This window comes from Rana temporaria, chromosome 6 (assembly GCF_905171775.1).
Source record: "Rana temporaria chromosome 6, aRanTem1.1, whole genome shotgun sequence".
NCBI lineage: Eukaryota > Metazoa > Chordata > Amphibia > Anura > Ranidae > Rana > Rana temporaria.
In genome coordinates, this window is record NC_053494.1 from 144,340,205 (window position 1) to 144,362,551 (window position 22,347).

Consider the following 22,347-nt stretch of genomic DNA (forward strand, 5'->3'; position numbering starts at 1 on the left):
AAGCCTTGAATCCCTCATAGGTGTTGTTTCTTGGGACTCCATCAACTATATCTCAGAATCTGAATTCCCAGCTATATGTGTTTGCCATACAAGGCATTTAGGAAGGGGATTACTCTTACGTCTAGATTTATTTTACATTACAGATATTAGAGTGGAACCGCCAAGCCCCCCCCCCCCCCATTTGGCTTTATGATGAATGTAGTGGGTAAGCAAAGCTGGAAATTCTAGCTTGAAGGCCACACTGGGCAGTATAAGAATCCATGAAACTATTGTCATCCACTCATAAGAAGAATATCAATTGTTTTTAACCTAGGTGGAGTTTGATGCAAATGGGCTTCATAAATGATTGTTCTACTGACAATACCCTAAATAGATATTCTTATGTTAACATTAGTAATAGGAACATTATATATTACATTGAATGCACACTAATATATTTGATATTATCTAAAGGAATTCTGCATTTAGACAAATACGGGAGCGGTCATTACTGTCCTCTTTTTATATTTGCTCAATGCCTAGCTTCCATGTTGATCACATTTTTTGTTTTTTTAGCCACTGACAGAAATCAGAGACCTAGCTAGGAATAGCCAGGTAATTGGTATTTGGAAAGAAGATCAGCAAGGGTAGCCTAATGCCTTGTACATACGATCTGACTTTTGCATGGCCAAATCACATCGGAATTCCGACGGAATTCCATCGGAGTAAAATAGAACATGTTCTATATCTAAACTCCCACTGAATTCCTCGAAATATACGATGAAAAAACTCAGATAGGGCTACACACGATCGGAATATACATGGCATAAATATTTCTCTTAGGAGATGTTTCCTTTAAACCAGCCTCAGGGATCTACTAACTAACTGAAAGCAAAACTGCAACTTAAAAAAGTAATTTTTTTTAGGAAATTGGTCTATATGAGTGGAGACAACATGGTGATAATGAGATTCTTTAAACTTTAAAATTACTGTACATGTTATTGCAAGCACAGATTTTCTGACAATTTCTACACTTGAACACGACAGTGCATGGTTCACAGTGCATAATGCTTGAGAAAATAAAAGGCAAATCTGACAGGTCATGGAGTTAAGGGAATTAGTCTAAGGAGTGGACCTGTGCCTTTTTTTCACATCAGAACTGCTTTTCTTCACATACAAGACAATTGGAATGCCAAAGTAGCTTGAAGCAGACTTTAAATGAAGCCAACTGCTAGTCAGCAGGACGTCAACTGCAGAACATACTGCAGGTCAAAAACTCTGAATGATTCCAGAGGTATCTCAAATTAGCCTAGAAACACAAGTGGAATGCACCTAAAAGTAAGCTGTATTGGCCAATTGACACAAGCCCTAAAGCTACTCATACATATAATACTGCTTTTTACAAGGTAAACATTTTCCGGTAAAAGTTTTGGCTTAAATTACACCAGAAAACTCTCTAACTCTGTCGACTCAGAGAATTCTGTAGCGAGAGAAATTTTCATCCAAAGAATCAGCCAAGTTTGGTGAGCATTGACTGTGAGATGATTTAATGATAACTATAAAAAGGGCAATTTTCTATACATTTCAACCAATATTAAGCTCATTGTAATCACACGGTTCAATTTGTATTTAAAAACAGATTTAAATTGCTAGAAAATGGCTTATGTTAGCTATAAGTATAGAATAACACTATAACACTAAGACATTTCTCTGATAATGTTCTTAAGAAGAAAATTAATTGACATATAACAGGTTAAATAATGAGTTCACTTACTGTTGAATGAAACTGGTGGCTGTACTTTGGTTGACAGTGCTGCTGGACAAATTAGCGACTAGATCAGATAACATGGAAATTCCCTCTGAGTATGAAGTAGCATTGAGGGTTTTTGACAGCATAAGCAAAATATCCCTTTCTATAGCAATTGTCTGATCCACTGTGATACTCTTTGTAAAACTAGGGATGATTTGATTTACAGGTATCATTTCTATCCAGTCTGCAATAATGAAATCATTACTAAAAATCTTCAGTTCTTGGATAAAGACTTTATAAACACCTCCAAACATGATCTCCTGGGAAATATTTTGGGAGTTAACGGCATCAGAAACAAACATGATGATCTTCTCTAAACCAGTAATGTAATTTACTATATCAGTTGATGTGTTGGTTGCCAGGTATGGCAAAATGTTCTTAAATGTTTCTAGAGGTGAAATCCAGGTACTTATATTTGCAGGTTGTATATGGAAGCTATCACAGACCAGTAGACTAAAGTTAGAGAGTAATTCTTTATCCAGATATGTGTTTGTAGGATCAAAAGCTGTCCAGATAGAGTGAAATAAGTTGACCACTGCACTTAGGGCAGATGTACATTCTGGTGTTAAGGACATAGTGTCATTTATTACTGGATAGTTTTTCATTAAAGAAACAATTGTCTGATAAATCTGGATTGTTTTTATATCCAACCCACTGTCTATGAGTATAATTGCTTTTCTCAGTTGATTCAATGCAGCCAGGGAAACGTCAATATTAGCAGCTGTCCAGTTCATGGCAATAAGTTTGTTTAAGATTTGCCATGATTCAAACCATCCTGGTTGAACAGTCATATTCGCAGTTGCTGCAACTAGCTCATTAATGTTTGCATTTAAAGATGAATTTATTGGGGCAAGAACATCGATGATCTTTGAGATTTGTGCCCACATCTGCTGCAAATCTGACATTTCTACAGGGGAACTGTAATGGTCAATAAGAAACTGAATAAAAATGTGCATTGGGTTGGATTGGTTTAAAAACATTATATTAAGAGTATTTAATAACTGAGTTTCCTGCTGAAATGTAGAATTGTGAACTGGCATGTTGTTACAGATAAAAGTCAGGCTATCATTCAGTGACTGAATTAGTGGTATTTGTAAACCTGATATCTTAGTTAAATCTGCCAGAAGGCTTATGGAGAGCCTCATTGCTTGCATTAAGCATGCTAACTCTTCAGCTAGAGGATGCAAACTGTCTTTACTGCAGACATTGTTGAAAACAGGAGAGCTCTGCAATGCCAGATAGATCATATCTCCTAGTGATTGGTTACTGATTGAGCTAATTTCAGAATTGTTATAGATTAACTGCCAGTCACATGTTGTGTTCTCTAGTGTCAGTTTGGTTGTGGCATTTTTAAAAACTGTTTGCACAAGTATTTGTAGAACATCATGTGGGGAGCAGTTACCAGTATAGACTTGGGTCCAATTGCCACCTAGGAAAGGTTTCATAGCCATATAGAAGACATCCAGCAGCTCAGCTTCCATTGCAGATATGTTTTGGAATGGTACCCAGTTCCATTCTCCCTGAACTAACATATATGTAAAATTGTATATTTCATAGATGGCTTCTTTTCCTATTGTCCCTTTTGCCTCGATTTCATTAATGATCCTCATACCTTCCTTTACTATTGTGAGGATTTTCACAGTGGTGGTATTGCTGTACAATTGGTATGCCAATTCAAGCCCTTGTACACCTTGTACAGTTTGTATTACTTGATTAATAGATGATAGAATATATGATATGTTGTTTCTGTTAATTTCTTGTAGCAGCATCAGAGCTATTTCAGCATCTTTTTGGATGTTCTGATTCATAAACAGATTTCTAATAAAAGAGATATTCATAAAACTCTGGATTTCTGTGCCAGCTTGCTGTATAAGACCTTGGATTGGCTTATCTGACATAGTTAAACTCAAAATGTGCAGCAGGTCTGTCACAATGGAGCTTCTATTGAATGAAGTAATCAGTTCAGAAATAGTGATAAGCCATTTTGCAGTTGTGTTGATTTGAATGGCTGCTGTAGAACCATTGAACCCTTCAGACTTGTTTTTTGCCCAAAGTAGCAACCAGTTGACAGTATCCAACTGAAACTTTATGTTTTCCAGAGTGTTACTGATATTATACTGTAACACGTCGGTAAGGGAGTACATACTGATTTCAGAATCAACTTTTTGTATCACATCAAATAGAATGCTGATGGCTAAGTCTGTTGTATTCAAATTGAAGTTAAATATGCCAATATCCTTTAATATTGTAACAGTATTGACCAGAGATGTGTTTATTGCTTGAAGTATTGGGTAGTGGTACTGAAGTGCTAGAATTGTGACATTATAAAGGTCAGCAAGTTTTTGAGATGCTGACAAATTACTATTAACCTGACTTAACCATTGTTCAGCTACAGAATAGATGATTCCTAAATTGTCTTGAGTTGACTGTGCTAGTGGTACCAGCTGAAGGAGATGTGTGAATTGAAATGTTACATTCAGTCTGCACTCTATAGAAGTTGGATTTGAACAAGTATAACTGTGGATTATGTTTTCTGCTTGAAGAAGGAATTGTGTGATGTTGGTAGATGTTAGTACTTTGAGAATTTTCTTCAGAGATGTAGATGTTGTGGTATTTAGATTATCTTTAATTGTTGTGTTAAGTAGCAACTTTGTGAGAATAAGAATTTCTTCATAAAGGTTGGTTTGATCTGTAGAAGCATTCAATGAATACCCTGTTGCATGTGACAGCACCAGAAACACTTTATTGATTATTGCAATCTGTGACTGGTTGTAGGATCCAAACTGCAGAAGAGTGCTGTTTATCAGAGTTTCATTCTGTGCTATCAACTCCAGTTGTGTCACATCAGATACAAACTTCTGTACTCCATCAATTAGTCCTGTACACATCATAGGTGTGGTACTACACACCTGCATGGATTGAATGAGGAGGAGAGTGGCATTGGCCACTTTTTCAAACCTGTCCTGTTCAGTTGGTTGTATATACTGTGAAATTAATCCAACAAGCCAAGAAGACAGATTGTAGATGTCAGTGCTTTCATTAAATAGAATATGTGTTTGGAATAGTGGTAATATTTCAGCAACAGCTTTACTGAGATCACCTGACTGTGTATTCATTGAACTTAGAAGATACTGCAAAAAGTTAAATATAAACTTTGATGAATTTTGCATCTGGTTACTTGCATCCATGTAAATGGGCAAGTACCTAGTAATAATGTTAGAAATATCCTGAATATTTATGGTGTTATTCAGCTGGAGCAAATCATTGAACATCTTTAGTGCATCCAGATAGACTTTTATATTTGGTATGTTATTGGAAGCAATAACACTTTTTACTAGTTTGACTATTTGTGATAAACGATCTGTTTGATTCAAAAAGGATAACATATTGAATAATTTGCCTGGGTCAGTTGATATATCAAATTGGAATACTAATGTCTTCACAAACATTTCTAGCTGGCTAATTGTATCCTGGCTGGTTACGTCAAGTAGGATTTTGGTCACATTCAGCACAGTTTGTAAAATTTCTGTCAGCTGTGCATTCTCTGTTTGTGGAAGGAAAGCTGTAAGAATATCTTCTACTATTGTTTTCAGTGCATCTACTGAACTGTTAGGTGCAAGAAGGGTAAATGAATTACTTGCAGATTCTATATCTTTTATAATAAGACTTATCTGTTGGTAATGATTCATAATCCACTGATTTATAGTCTGCATGGTGAAGGCACCTGGGGATGTAACTGAAGCTCCTGTCTGATTTTCAAGCCGAACCAATAACCAGTTTACTGTATCCAATTCCAGCCGTAAAATCTCCAAAACTTCAGTGATGTTTAATTGTGACAAACTGGAAAGGCTAAAGATGTTTAGTTTAGAATTGACTGTTGTCATCTCAGAGAGCAGCTTTATGGCAAAATCTGACTCATTTAAATTGAAATTTAATAGTACACCCATATCCTGTAACGTTTGAACAATCCCCACAAGAGATGTGTTTATTACTTGCAGTGTTGGTTGGTACTGAAACGCAAGAATTGTGACATTATAGAGATCAGTGAGCTGCTGATATATGGAAATGTTATTATTCAATTGACTTAGCCATTGTTCTGCTACCGAAGAGATAGCTGCCAGTTTATTTCGTGTTGTCTCCTCCAGTGGCAAATTGTTCAAGAATTGTGTAAAATAAAATGTCATGTTTAGTTTGCACTGCAATTGTTCTACATCAGAACTGTTACTACAATTGTAAGTACGGAGCAGGTTTTCTGACTGAAGAAGAACTTGTGTGATGTTGATGGATTTTAGCATTTCTATGATGTTCTGTAGGGATGTAATAGAAGTGATGTTTATATTGTTCCCATTAGTTGCATTCAAAAACCATCTTGTCAATGTAAAAAATTCTTCAAAAATTCCACTTCCATTGTTGGAAAAATTATATGGGGATCCTGATGCTTGTGACAGCATCAGAAAAATGTTATTGATCAATGTAATTTGTGACTGGCTAAAGGATCCAAACTCTTGAAGAAGAGAGCTATTTACCAGAGTTTTGTTCTGAATCATTAACTCCAGTTGTGTCACATCAGATACAAACTTCTGTATGTCTTCAACAAAACCTGTGCAGGTCATTGGCGTAACACTGCATGTCTGTATGAGGAGCAGACTGGCGTTAGCTGCGTGTTCAAACATGTCCTTTTCTGTTGGCGGTATGTACTGAGAGATCAGGTTGACAATCCCAGAAGCCAGATAGCTAACATCAATGCTTCCATTCAAGAACATATGGGATTGGAAAAATGGTAGTATATCTATAACAACTTGGTTCAGGTTAGATTGTTTCTCTGTCAGATTAATAAGGTATTGCCATAGATTAAGAATAACATTCAGATCAGCTTGTGTCTGGTTCATAGAGCTTGAAAAAATGGATAGATATTTAGTAAAGATTGCTGAGAGATCTTGCATATTTGTCGTGTTATTCAGTTGGATCAAATCGTTATACATCATCAGAGCATTCCTGAACATTTTGCCATATTGCACATCCCTTCCTGTGACACCCTGGATAACTTTGGCTATTTTGAAAATGAAATCTGTCTGATTTAACCCAGAAAGGATGTTGAATAGTGTAGAAGGGCCATTTGATATATTGAACTGAAATGCAGAATTTTTCAAGCTGTTAATAAAAGTTTCAAGTTTATTTAATGTATCCTGACTAGTTATTTGTAGCAAGATGTCTGTCACATTTATTACAGTTTCTAAAGACTCTATTAGTTGAACATCTTCAGTTTGTGGAGGAAACATTATCAGGAAATCTTCCACTATTGCTTTCAGTGCATCAATGGTTGTATTGGGTGAGCTGCTGTTAAAAGAACTAATTAAACCTTCCACGTCTTTTACTATTATGGTCAGCTGCTGGTAGTTCTGTATAATCCATTGGGTTACTGTGTGCATTGTGTAGGCTCCAGGAAAGCTGGCTGAAGTTCCTGTCTGATTTTCTGCTTGAAGCAATAACCAGTTTACGGTATCCAGCTCCAATTTTATTGTCTCTAATAGCTCACTAATGTTTAACTGGGATGAATTGGAAACACTGTACACAATTTTGGATTCAACTTTTACCATCTCAGAGAGCAGGTTTACTGCAGTATCATATCCGTGTAAACTTGTATTGAGTAGTAAACCCATGTCCTGTAGTATATGCACAATATTAACCAACGAAGTGTTTATTGCTTGTAGTGTGGGATAGTACTGAAATGTTAAAACTGTGACATTGTAGAGATCAATAAGTTGTTCATAGATTGAAGTATTGATATTAAGCTTGCTTAGCCATTGCTCTGTTATAGAAGTTATAATTGCTAAGCCTTCATGAGTTGATTGTGCCAAGGGCAGCAGATTCATGAGCTGAGTTAATTTAAAAGTCACATTAAGTTTGCACAATAACGGGTTTGCATCAGTTTGGTTCATACATATGTAGGCATGTAGAAGGTTTTCTGTCTGAAGAAGAATTTGTGTAACATTGGCAGAATTGAGCACATCTACAATATTCTTTAGGGATGAAAGAGAAGTGATATTTAGATTATCCATTATTGTGGTGTTTAAGAGTAAATTTGTCAAAGCTGAAAATTCTTCAAAAAGTGCATTCCCATTTGTAGAATTAGATGGATATCCTAATGCATATGACAACACCAGAAATACTTCATTGATCATTTTAATATCTGACTGGTTAAAAGATCCAAACTGCAGGAGGGAGTTATTTACCAAAGTTGCATTCTGTCCTGCCAACTCCAACTGTATTAAATCAGACATAAACTTCTCTACTACTTTAGTAAGCCCAGTACAGGTCATGGGTGTAATATTACATTCCTGAATAGACTGGATGAGTAGGAGAGTGGCATTTGCTGCATTTTCTAATCTGGTCTGTTCCTCTGGTGGTGTCAACTGAGCAATAATCCCAACAAGCCATGAAGAGAGATTGCGAACATCAATGCTTTCATTTAGCAGAAAATGGGATTTGAAAAGAGGCAGTAACTCTACAATTGCTGTGCTCGTATCTCTGATTTGTGTATTAGTTATATTAGTAAACTGTTGCCACAAATTGAGGATGGGCATTACAGAAGTTTGAGTTTGGTTGCTTGTATCCAAGTAAATAGGCAGATACTTAACTAGGATTGAAGAGAATTCTTGAATGTCAGTGCTGTTATTCATGTGGACAAATTCTCCGAACATTTCCAATGCACCCATCACTGTCTTGATGTACTTCACATTATCAGAAGTAGTTAATATCTGTGCAATATTGCCAATGATATTCATGACATTTGATTGGTTTAGGGCATTAAGAAGGTTTACCAGTATTGCAGATTCATTTGAGATGCTTTGTGGAATATTCATGATGGTCAAGCTGGTAATTAATGTTTCAAGCTCATTCAGAATTGTAGTCATATTAACATACTGAAGACCTTCATCCAGTAAGAGTGAAATGTTCTTATTTTGTGCCAGTAAGATCTGAAATAGGTCATTCAGTACTATGTTCACAGCTTTTCCTATAGTATTAGTAGTCATATTTGATGGGGTTTCAGAAATGATCATATCAGTGATATTGAAGACAAGCTGTATGAAATGTTCCAGTATGTAGGCATTCTCAGAGCTGGCTGAACCATTAGTAGGCCAAAGATGACTGATTGTAGAGATGATCACATTCTCCAAACCATTTTGTTTAAAGGAATCCCACACTTTATTTAGGAATCTAGGGGGAGAAGAGAAACAATGCTTATTATATAGCGGTATGCAGCCACTTAATTGTATGTAACTTCAATATATTTAATGAAAGCTTATGCATACATTTAAAGCAATCTACCAGCTACCTGGTGTAGAACTACCATAGTAGGAACAGTGAATTTCTCACATGCATAAACTGAAACTCCAGCAAAAACGCTGACTTTTATGTTTTTGTTTTGGATACTAGGAATTACTTTTCAGGTAGCTGTTATTAGAACAGTCCTTTAATGCAAATTTATAGAAAACAAAATTATGCAATATCACATATCAAATGGTGTTTATAAAGTGTATAGGTATCTTCCCAAATACTGTGCCTTTAAGAAGAAGTGCAATATTAATGATCCTTTAATCCAAACACTGTGCTCCACCTTGTTTAGAAATATTACTCACTCACCAGACATTTGTGGCCGATAAATGCCTGCCAAGCCTTAAAATTAGAACCACCAAGGTAGCCCCACTAAGCAGCAGGGCTGCCACTTGGCATGGGATCTCCAAACTAGTGGAGCTTACTGTAGTAGTGTTGGCTACTACAGTGATTTTGAGTTTCGACTAGGATTCCACAGGTATGATACATATATACTTAGATTGGGCCAAGCTGGACCAATGTAAATATGTAAAAATTACTATACCTAAATTTCTGATTTTTTTCCTCTCTTTATTTATGTTTTTTTAATAATTTCCATTTATATATGACATAAACATTTAATATACATAATGTGTTTAATCCCTTCATCATCATAATCTTGTAACTGTACTCTTCTAGATAAACTTTAAAGACAGTTCAACATGAGCGGAGGGATTATCTTGATATACTAGTCTCTTTGAGTAGCTCATTCTATAATAACCTTATTGATTTTATATATATATAAATATATATATATATATATATATATATATATATATATATATATATATATATATATATATATATATATAATATAAAATAATAATAATAAAAAAATGAAATCAGCACAAGGGACATTACCTACTACTAATCTGGTGTGTCCTGCTTAAAATCCTCATCCTCAGATCCACCCCTACCCCCTGCCTACCCTTTCTATCCAGCTATTTCATTGTACTACTGCTTCCATTAATGAAAATTCATGTATGAATGAAGGAGGCGAACCTTTGAATTATCTGCCTGTCCTTCAATTATAGATCACATTTATTTTATAGAAAGTATAATACAGCTTCTGTGAGTGGAGGATCTGGGAAGAAAAGGCTCCCTCAGTTCTTTTAACCCCACCCCACCTGAATTTAGTGGGGGGAGTTGGAGGATGAAGATTTGAAGGAAAATAGAAACCAGCAGCATAAGGGACACAATAAATAATGTAATATTACAGGCTTATCTGTGTGTGTTTTTTTTTAATAATAAAAATGTTATACTACCTGCTCTGTGCAATAGTTTTGCACAGAACAGCCCTGATCCTCCTCTTCTCCCCCTTGCTGAGAAAACCTCTTGTTATGGGGGCACTCATACATGCACGCTCATAAGACGCACCACAGAGTACAACTCGGCCCCACCCCTGCTCCCTGCTCCCTGTGACGATGGACCAATGACGATGGACAGATCCGGGAGAGCCACTGCTCTTGTGCACATCGCTGGATCAAGATTGGGCTCAGGTAAGTATTTTATTTATATTTTTTACCTCGAATGCATGAAGATAAAAAATAACCTTCAGCCTTAATGCCAGAAAGCATTCATATTCTCAAGAACTAGTCGGAGCAAGTTACAAACAAAAATAAAATATATTTAATAATTTAATTGTCGAAATTTCATAACTAATTTCAAGTCCAATTTGCATATATGCTTGCCAAAATGGTCTTTGAAATGTCATGCTCTGCTGGTATAATAATCATACATGTTCTTAATGCAAAATAGAGCTTTTTTCCTAGTTAGTTTCCATTTCCAAATGCCATGTCCTTAGACATCACCATATAGGCTTATTTAATACTAAAGGAAAAATCCAGTTTTTCTAAATTACCTTGCACATGATTGGGTATTCAAAGTGAAAACTGGTTCACCTTATTTACTAACATTTACTTTGCAAAGTGAAAATTTACTTAAAGTGATTGTGAATTTTTTAATAACAAACATGTCATACTTACCTGCTCTGTGCAATGGTTTTGCACAGAGCAGCTCCGATCCTCCTCTTCTGGGGTCCCCTGCTGATGTTCCTCCCTTCTTCTGAGTACCCCCATAGCAAGCCGATTGCTATGGGGCCCTTGTGCTGACTCGATCCTGAGCCAGGGTTTGAGTATCCATTCACACACACAGCATGGCTTGGTCTTGCCCCTCCCCACTACCTCCTCACAAACTCAGGGGTAGCACTGGATCAAGATTGGACTCAGGTAAGTATAGGGGGGGGGGGGCTGGGGGGAAGGGAGCTGAACACAGAAGTTTTTTTACCCTAATGAATAGAATGCATTAAGGTGAAAAAAACTTCTACCTAACAAAATGAAAAAATACTGAGCTATGAGTATCTATGTCTCCTAGTGGCCAACCATGTGGAGGTTTATTGCTAGTGGTACAAGTTGTGGGAAGAAATACATGTTTTGAGTTATCTTGTGTGTTCCCTCTTGCCTCCCAGACTTTGCCTGTTGAGGATGTATACTGCTGGAATTCTCTAATCTCCCAGGTCTGCTGCCTACAGAGGGCACATGTGCTATGAGGGAGCCGGTCTGGGCACCTGTGCTGTGAGGCGCAGGTCTAGAATCCAAAGAGCCTGCAATTCCAGGCTGGGGGGTATAACCAGGAGGAGTGAGGCTGAAGCCAGGATGGATGCCCTCATCCATTTGGACTATGAACTGTGTCTGTGATTAGTTCTCTTTTGGGTTATTCTGTGCTCTAACTCTCTTTCCCTTCAATCTTGTACAAATACATTTCCTTCGAGAAAAAAATGAAAAAGTGAAATTCAGTTAATTGGTCACCTTACAAGTGTTGGAGCAGCTGTGGGACAGTTTACCTTCTGAAAGATTAGGAGGGCCAGTTGAACTCAGTGACTCCTTAGGGGGTGAGCACTACCCAAGGATCATTGTACCATCTGCATAAGTTGTGTACAGAGCTAGAGAAAATAATATTTTCCTTGGCCAACATACTGAAGGGACATATTGATCATCAGTATGTTAACACAATGGGCAACCTTTGTCAGAGAAATCTTTTTTTTATGAAAAGGAGGAGATTTTAACAGTCTTTTAGCTTTCAATCGTGTCTCTGACTCCACTGAAGGGATTTACCAATAATTTATACCCTAGGATGCTAGCCTGCAGCCCTGATCAAGTGGGGCAAATTCAAGAAGGCGGTTGTACAGAAGCAGATTGGTTGATCAACTACTATACAACCAAACTGCCCATACATGGATCAGAGTTCTGCAGAACCGGCCCAATTTCGATCAATTTCAACACCCACTAACACACAGCTCCTTTCTCTATCTGCAATGTAGAGAGCGTCCTGACTCTCCTGTAGTGCAAGGGAGGGGGTGAGCACGACGCTCCACTCCAGGGAGAAAGCCTTGCATTACTGTGCGGAGTTACAGATAGAAGAACAGGAAGTTTGGATTTCTCAGAGGAAATAAGGACATTTAAAAGTAAAATCGACGCGGCAAACAAAGCGAACTCCACCCAGCGGACGCTGAAGTATTGCATCTGCGATCCGAAGGCGTACGAAGCCGTACGCCTGTCGGATTGAACCCAGATGCCGTCGTATATTGGTTTGAGGATTCAAACTAAAGATACGACGCGGGTAATTTGAAAGTACGCCGGCGTATCAGTAGATACGCCGGCATACTTGCTCTGTGGATCTGCCCCTCAATGTCCATCTGATTCCATATCACAGGGATAGGAATTTAGAGGAAGTTTCACCATTGGAGACATAAACATTTAAAAAGGTTGACAAAGGTTTTTTACTCCCTTTGACATTCTATGCACAACAAAAATAATAGTTTTGGTTGGATTTGGATTTTAAATTACAACAATTTATAGAACAATTCAAGAACTAACCTTTCTTCTAGAGATGTATTTTGAGTTGTGTTTATAGAAATTCCCATCACATCCAGAGCAAAGGATATCCAAACATCATTTGGTGAACCATTCTGTAATTTAAGCATATTTTGTATGTCCTGGATTATGTCCAAAAAGAAATTCTGTGTTTTGAACAAAAGAAGTTCTTTGTCAGATGCAGATGTCCAGGCAAGATCCACCAAGAAATAAACCAGTTTATTTAAAACTGTGTTCTGTGTCCAGTTGGGTGAGCTTGATGCGTTATTGAACAACTCATTTATATCTGATACAATGTTCATAATAGAGGATATCTTGCTCAGAGATATAGTTGGGTCTGCTATTAAGTCACTTGCCACCTTGATGATGTCATCCACTACAGCAAAATACTTTCTTACACTGACTGGTAAAAGAGGTGTTACAAAGGCAACGCATTCTCTGGAGGTGTGAAGAATGTTGATCCAGTTATTCTGTGAATAATTCCCTTGTAATAATTGACACATATCCATAGTTAAATTTGAAACAAATGTATTGACTGGCCATGTGGTAGAGGCACTGGACCTTTGTATCATTATATATACAGAATTAATTACTTTGGAAATGCCTTCACAGTCCATAGTTAAGAAAGGTTGTAACATTTGTGTTAAATTCATAGGTCCAATAGCAATAGTCTGGTTTAAAATACCTACAAAAAACTCATAAAGGTGAAAGATGTCTGACCCATCAGTGATGTTTTGAGCAGACAAGACATTCTGTAAAGCCCAAAGTATTTCTTCAACCTGCGCATTATTTAAATTCCCTTTCATTAGACTGTTTATAACTTCCGAAATATTGAGACCATGAATTTGGTTGTTTTCATTGAAAATATGTGTTGCATTTATCCAATTTTCCAATTGGCTCAGTACAGTTGTGTTTGATTGGTTTTCAGTTAACATTTGAATAAAAAGTTGGACCATAGTATTGGTTTTATTATCTAGTGGCTGTAGTGCCACACTGGATGCGGTCTCGTTAATAGCTGACATCACAATGCTAATAATGTACTGAATAATTTTCTGTTCCTCTGAAGACTGAGTGAAGATTTGATTTTCCAGTGCTTGAATGGCGACTTTTTCTAGGCCACTTTCTTTGAAAGATGTTAAAATATGTCCCAGTACCCTTATAAGAAAAAGAAAACATTTCATCATTATAGCTACATGCTTTGAACACAACTCATGTGATATTTAACCACTTCAGCCCCAGAAGGATTTACCCCCTTGATGACCAGGCCCATTTTTGCGATACGGCACTGCGTCATTTTAACTGACAATTGCGTGGTCGTGCGATGTGGTACCAAAACAAAATTAACGTCCTTTTTTTCCCCACAAATAAAGCTTTCTTTTGGTGGTATTTGATCACCTCTGCGGTTTTTATTGTTTTGCGCTATAAAAAAAAGCGACAATTTTGAAAGGACTGAGACATTGCAGCGGACAGATCGGTCACTTTTAACACATTTTTGGGACCATCAACACTTATAAAGCGATCAGTGCTATAAAAATGCACTGATTACTGTGTACAATTGAATTGTGTACACACGGTCGGAATTTCCGACAAGAACTTTTGTTGTCGGAAAAATTGAGAACCAGCTCTCAAACATTTGTTTTCGGAAATTCTGACAGCAATTGTCCGATGGAGCATACACACGGTCGGATTTTCCGACAACAAGCTCACATCGAACATTTGTTGTCGGAAATTCCGACCATGTGTACGCGGCATTAGGCTGCTTTTAGTATCTGAAGACCATTTAAGTTGCTTCAGATTTTTGTTATAAATCTTCCTGGGAAGTTACAATCTAAAGAAAAGTTTTTTTCTTGCATTTTGAATAGAGGGTTTTTTGTCATCTTTGTTCCCTTCAAGAAATTTTCTTTTGTTTCCTGTCATCTAGACACAAATAAAGTGTGGGAATCCCTCTATAGTGAAGTCAGTCTTCTCTGGGACATTTCCCCTCTATTTTGAAGCTGGTGACAACTCAAAATATTGATTTTTCCTTACTTTCAAGCTCAGTGACAATGTTCATATGAACATACACTATATTATCAAAAGTATTGGGACACCTTCCTTTACACGCACATGAACTTTAATGGCATCCCAGTCTTAGTCCGTAGAGTTCAATATTAAGTTGGCCCACCATTTGCAGCTATAACAATTAGGAGTGTGTCTATGGGAATGTTTGACCATTCTTCCAGAAGCGCATTTGTGAGGCTATCACCTCGTAATTTTTTCTTTATTAGTGTCCCACTGCAGGGTTTTACCTTAATTTCCTGTCCTATGGTCCCATAGCCAAAGCAGGAAGTGAGAGAAAAAACCCTTCAAAGTGAGAGAATCCTGGTGTGTCACCAGAGTCACCAGAACTAGTATCCTTATTGGAAGATGTCCCCTCTATTCCTGTTACGATGTCAACCCAAAATTTGTGATTTTCAGCATTGGAACAACATGCATGGAGATGGAGCAATTGTGCTGAACACTGGGCTGAACAATATAGATTACCGTAATACATTTAAAATGCTCAGCATTTCTTGTTACGACTGCAACATTTTATACTTATATAGCTAGCATGTTCTGTATGCCATTAATTCATTTTAAATTATTATATTTGCTAATCTGCAGTCATCTATGTGAAACTAGAACGCAAGTGACACAGATTAGTAAATTCAAATGGGCAATTTTTTTTTAGTATTGCTTCTGTAATAAAGTATACATGTAAATCATGTTTCTGGCTCAATGCAATTGCTGAAAGTGAAAAGCCAGAATAAGAAGCACGAAAATAATCTGTCAAAGAGCACAATAATTTCAAAAGACTGATACGTGTGTCATATTTAAAGATTCTGTTTGCAAAACATGCCAACAATTCAATGACGCAAAATGAAGTACCCAATCCTTTGTCAAGTGACAAGATCTGCAAGAATCAAATGCTTTTCATACTTTAAGTTAAGCTATCTATGACATTTTGATGGGAAGAAGACATGTTATTGTTTAACATGAAATATGTCACTGAGCTGGTCAGCAAGGTTATCTGTAATATCGGAATGTATTCTGTATCTTTATTTAACATTTCCTTATATTTTATTATAGGTTAAAAAAAATGAGAGGGGTAATGTACATGCACATAGCTGACTATGATGGTCAGGGAACTAGAGGCCAGCCCTGCTCAATGGCTGCATTTATTTTACAGATCACCCATCAATATATGTGCAGCAATTTTCAGGGACCTTGAAAAACTGGGCCAGGCCAAATTGCGGGAGGCCCTGGGTCATGCATCCTGAAAAATGGCACAGGCAATATTCTTAGCTGAGGAAGAGACCTATTTATCAAGGGAACTCTACTGAACTTGGTTTACTATATTCCTTACTATATTCTTGGATTGTTGGTTACTAGGAAATTTACATTTTCACTCAGCTGGAAAGTATAGCTCATGGTATAATTCTGGCCATCTGTATTAATGAGATCTACAGATCTCATTAATACAGGAGGTGCAGAGTTGTTTTACCTACTCCTTCTCTAGTTACTGCAAGCCAGGGATCTTCTCCCCGATCTCACTGTCACAATTATTTTTAAAACACATGTGGGGCTCCACCTGCGTGGCCGTGTCATTCATTCACAGAAGTCTGTGAATGGGAGAACTATAACTACCATCAGCCTTTGCAGCTGTCAGTTTGTAATTCACAATAAACCACCAGGGCGGTGTTGAGTGCTTAGGTAGTTCATTGCCTCTTCCTGTCAGAGTGTAAGTGCCTACTTGTACAAGATATAAGCAGACAGTTTACACAGGCAGTTTGCAGGAGTCCTGCATGGCACCCGTAATCTGCTAATCGCAGGTGCAATGTTTTCCAGGCTCCTTATAAAAATAAATAAACACATTTTGTTTTTTACCTGCAAAAAGATGTGCATTTATTTTTATTTTATTTTTTCAAATTTGAATGTATCCGTTAATTGACACAAATTGTCTTGAAGTAATAATAAAGGAGCCAACCTATGAAAATAGTTTCCTGCTGTTTAAAGCCTTGTACACACGATAGGTTAACCAGAGGACAACGGTCTGAAGGACCGTTGTCCTAGGTTAACCTATGAAGCTGACTGATGCTCCGTCGTGCGTACACACAATCAGTTAAAAAAACGATCGTGTCAGAAAGCGGTGACGTAAAACACAACGACATGCCGAAAAGTTCAATGCTTCCAAGCATGCATCGACTTGATTCTGAGCATGCGTGGATTTTTAACCGATGGTTGTGCGTACTAACGACGGGTTTTGACCTATCGGTTAGCAATCCATTGGTTAAATTTGAAAGCAAGTTGCCATTTTTTTATCCTAAGGTTAAATAACCTATGGGGCCTACAGACTGTTGTCCTCTGGTTAACTTATCGTGTGTACAAGGCCTAAGAAATTCTCTGAACATCCAGACATCACTTAGCACAACAATTCAGACATCCTCACATCCCATAATACTGGAAACAATAGTCTAACTTACTTTTGGGCAAGGCTTTCCGGAGGTAATGTGCTGTTCCGATTATTAAAGTAAATCTGTAATATGTCAGAAGCAAAGGTAAGGATCCCTTCATAGCCTGTGATATTGAGGCTTCTAAGAAAGCTGCTCAGTGCTCCCATTACATTGATAGTGATTATTTCATCCATGGGCTCAGATCTGTTCAACAATGCTTCTTTTATTATGGCCTGTAAAGAGCTATGTAACACTTGGATAGATTGGTATACATCCGAGTTGCTGGTTGGTTCTTCCTGCTGTAAGAATTTTGCTATGGATGTCAAAAATGCCTCCAAAGTGTTCATATTGGTATCATTCACAAACTTGGTGAAGGATGTTATTATCTCCATGGCAGAGTCTGCTGGTAACCCTGACGTTGATGTTATTATCATACTTGAGATGCTTTCCAATTCCTTTAGCCAATTAAATCCAGAGTTATTGCCAAGTATTAAATTGCAAGTCCATGAACTAAGGTTAGAACAAAACATGTCATTGATGGATAGGTTCATATTATTGTGGTACAAACTAGAAAGGTTCTTAAGTGAAATTGCACAATTATCAACTGATGTGATATTCATTTTAAAAAGAAACTGTTTTAGAAGATTATTTATCATGGAAAAGTTTCCATCAAAAATGTTAACAAGTGAAATATGTGACAGGTTTGCATTTAGTGTGACAATGTCATCTGTAAGATTTAGAACTCTGTTGACAACATTTAATAAATTAAGGAACTCTATGGGATAATCTGTAGTCTTAAGGAAGGATGAAATATTGTTGACTGTGTTCAGCATTGATGATACCAGTTGCCACCTAGTGGGACTTGTGCTGTTTTGAGTGACTTCTAGCAACTGCAGCATCGTGTTGTACAAGAAGTTAACAATGGTTTCATTTAGAAGTATCTGCTCATGCATGGAGCCATACAGTTTTAAAATATTAAACACCTGGATCAAGTATTTTGAATATTCTGATGGATTTTGGCTATACAGTTCTGTCTGATTCATAAATACTGAAATCAGAGACTCCAAATGACTTGACTGATTATGAAGTGCCTCATAAATTATATGTATAATTTGACTATCCTTTGCTGCACAGGTAATATTTTTTGTTGAAAGTTTGTTGGTAACCATGGCTAGTGCTTCACCAATGTTTTGAACCCAAGGACTGTTGATACCTGATAGATCATTTATGGTAGAAATGAACTGGAGGGTGGATGCTAGTGTCTCAACAAGGCATGCCAGTTCTTTTTTGGAGTTTGAGTTTTCGATGGTACAGCCATTAATATGTTCTTCCCATGTGGAATTAAGGGCATATTCATAGATATTTATAAGTGTAACATTACCATCAATTTTGGGTGCTTCCAGGATTATCTGACAACCCAAATCGTTCAGTATGAGTTGCAACATATTTGTGATATCTGTGCTTGAACAGTTCTGCTTTATTGAAGGCATTGTTGGATCTGTTAAACACTGCATGCTTGAATTCAAAAGACTCATCAACTTAGTTTTCAACAATGGAAATTCATAAAAGATGTTTCCACTCCAGTTGTCCAGCAATAAACTGTATACATAATATAGAACACTCTGATTTAATCTGTTTTCCACAATACCCAAGATCTGATGGGATATGTTGTAGATTGCTTGTAAGTTATAATTTAATGTTGAGATTTCAGGTATGTCTTTCAAAAAACTTTCAGCTGCCAGAAGGACCTTTTCTGTGAATAACATAACAGAAGATAGATTGTTCAGCCCTCCCCTATCATATTCCTGTAATAACTGCAGCACAAACTTAGCTTCACTGTCTGTGATTTGATTAAAAAATGAGCTCCAGGGACTTCCACTGACAAATGCTTGTTGAATAATCTGCTGAAAGACCACTGTAGCATTATAAATAAAGGTGTCACTGGTATAACCTCCATTTTGCAATGCCGTATTTATCATGTTTTGGAAAGCAGGCAGAATGTGAGACATTTCCAACCAGCTAATTACAGACTGTATTTTATTCACTGTAGGTACAAGGGAAGGATTGCTTTTCATAAGAGACAGAGTTTTGTTTATCATGACTTCTATAAGTGTTACAAAACTATCTATATTACTAGAGGTATGGAAAGTTTCTGTCTCATTTTTCATGTAAAGAATGTACCACTGAATAGTCTGAAACTGAGTTTTTATGTTCTCCAGTTCCTCCTTAGTTTGAGAAACTAGTGTTGAATTTGTGCTTAATTCCTCTAAAGTCTGCACAATTTGAAGGAGAGTTGTTTCAATTTGCTGTAGCACAGACTGATTTTGATATGCCATGCTTGTTAAATCATACATATAAATTAGTTGTTGGTAGGCATCCACTGTTCTATTGACTTCACTGAGCCAATTTCTAATAATAGAAGAAGCCGCAACAAGAGTGTCATTAATAGGCTGAGGAAATAGCAACATGTCAAGAAGATCCATTAGACTTAAACTTAGGTCTAAGGTGCACTTCAAAGGATCAACAGATCTATTTGTATAACATTTAGGCAGCCCACTTACATAATCCAGCTGAGAGATCAGCTTTTTAAGGTCAACAGATCCAAGAACATAAAGGATATTGTCAAAATTCTGTTTAAATTGTTCTGAAGCAGAATAGATGGACAGGATGTTAGGGTCCGTTTTTAATGTCATGTTTATAATATAGCTCAGTTCTCCATAGATATCCTGGACATTGTTGCAGGAGGCATTGTTAGGATGTGCTTGAGAACACAGAATCATTGAAAACACGCTATTGATAATTTTGATCTCGCCATCAGTGAACTGGTTTAACTGAGGAAATTGCTGTACATCTCCACTAGTTGAACTTATGAACTGTATAAATTCGTACAACTGCTGCTGGTACTTAAGAACAGAACTTGAACAATTTGTGAGTTCTACTTGGCAAGTGGAAATGGAATCCAGAAGAGTCACCAACACATTTTCTACTTTATTAAACAACTGTTGGTCTTCAGCTGGAATGAAACCAGAGATGAGACTGAGCAACGCCAAGGGTGCCTTGCTGGGGTTAGAGGCCACCGCCTGTAGATTTGATGGTGTGAAAATTGACAAAATAGCAGCATATCTACTGAAATCACCAGCCTGGCTGTTGTTAAAATAAATACTTAGCAATCCAAGGGAATCCCGCAAGGTAGTATCACTGTTCAACAAATTTAATATCTGCTTTAAGTAAAAGTCAGCAAGTACAAAGCTGTCGTTCGAATTGGGGTTACTTATTATATCACCAAAGAGAACAATTACATGATTCAGTGTTGCAGTTATATTAGCAGTAACTAGATTTAAGCTTTGAAGTGTTTGGAGACTTTGTGTAAATTCTTGGATTGTTGTCTGATTAAAACCAGAAAGAATTTGGAGAAATTTTGTGAAGTAATTAACGGCTTCTGTGCTGCTGGTAGAAAAGGATTCAATTATGGACTGCAGTTCTACTAACGTTTGAAGAGACACATTAGATGAAGAAAACAGGCCATTCAGACGTATCCAGTATTGAACATCATTAATGATACTTTCTGTTATATTATTGATTAGTCCTGTGTTGTTTCCTAATTGTTCTGTTGGAACAAGTTTTTCCAGCTTGATTAGAATTGCCTGAAGGGCTCCAAAATATTGTTCTGTAGTGAAATCCATAGTCAGAACATCAGTAATGTTCAGTAACAGGTTGACCGTTTCTTTGAGGATACTCTGTAACTCTGTATCCACAGGATAGGTGTTGTTAATTTCTTGCTGAAGCTTCTCTATGATTATCTGGTTTACACCGTTCTGTTTTAAGAGAGTCCATATTTTCTGCACATATCTGTAAGAATAAACAAAAAATAATAATTGAATATAGGTCATACCTATAAGCGGTACACAGATCAAGTACTGTTGGATGTAAGGGGCTATGCTTTCACTTTAACCATCCAACTGTGTGGGAGAACTATCCTTATTAACTTCCCTTCCATGTTATTGGAAGTTTTGAAGTAAATATAGATTACCATAAATGTATTACAATGTACCTAAAGAGGAACTGCAGTCTGCTCACATAATTTGTAATAAAAACATCTTTGCCATTCTAAAACTTCTGTACTTGACCAATATGCTGCAGAAATCTATCTCCACTAAGTCTGGCAGCAACCATTTTAACTGTGGGCAGCTGAAGCCCATGTTTTTCAGACATTTATGTATATACATCTATATATTATTACATTTCTCTATACTAATTACATTATACTATATATATATATATATATATATATATATATATATATATATATATATATATATAGTTTATCTTTTATATCTTTAACCATTTTTAGACTAATTACAATCGATTTACCAATTACATTTGATTATTTGGTTGTTTCTATGAGAGAAACGCATATATATATATATATATATATATATATATATATATATATATATATATATATATATATATACGTTTATATCTATTTGATGCTTTATTCAAAATATAATATACATATATTCTTTATTTAGATATAACATATAAAGTAAAGGGGTTAATGATTTCTATCAGACAAAAAGATTGGTTTGCTCATCAGTAGTCATGTGCTCTAAGCGATTGCCTATTGAATGGTACATAATGGGTAACAACCTTATGACAAACACTATTTAAGTGCTCCTATGAAACCACATGGTAGACCTGAAGAAGGGGGTCACGTCCTCTGAAACTCATAGTCATAGCAATCATCAAGCATCATCTATTAGCTGGCTTCTGAGGATCACATGCACGTGTCCTTGTGTGGAGTCTCTCTGCTTTCCAGGATCCTCGCTGAGAGTGGGCG

The 22,347-nt window shown here is 36.7% G+C and overlaps 1 protein-coding gene across 1 annotated transcript in view; it reads right to left on the reverse strand.

Annotated features, from left to right (window-relative positions):
• Positions 1-22,347, reverse strand: part of ABCA12 (ATP binding cassette subfamily A member 12) — a 292,157-nt gene that overhangs the window by 163,303 nt on the left and 106,507 nt on the right. Inside the window, exons 12-14 of the mRNA XM_040357483.1 lie at positions 17,538-21,356; positions 13,039-14,190; positions 1,754-9,007 (exon numbers count right to left, since the gene is read on the reverse strand). Coding sequence (XP_040213417.1) covers positions 1,754-9,007; positions 13,039-14,190; positions 17,538-21,356 — 12,225 coding nt within the window. The remainder of the gene's footprint in view (positions 1-1,753; positions 9,008-13,038; positions 14,191-17,537; positions 21,357-22,347) is intronic.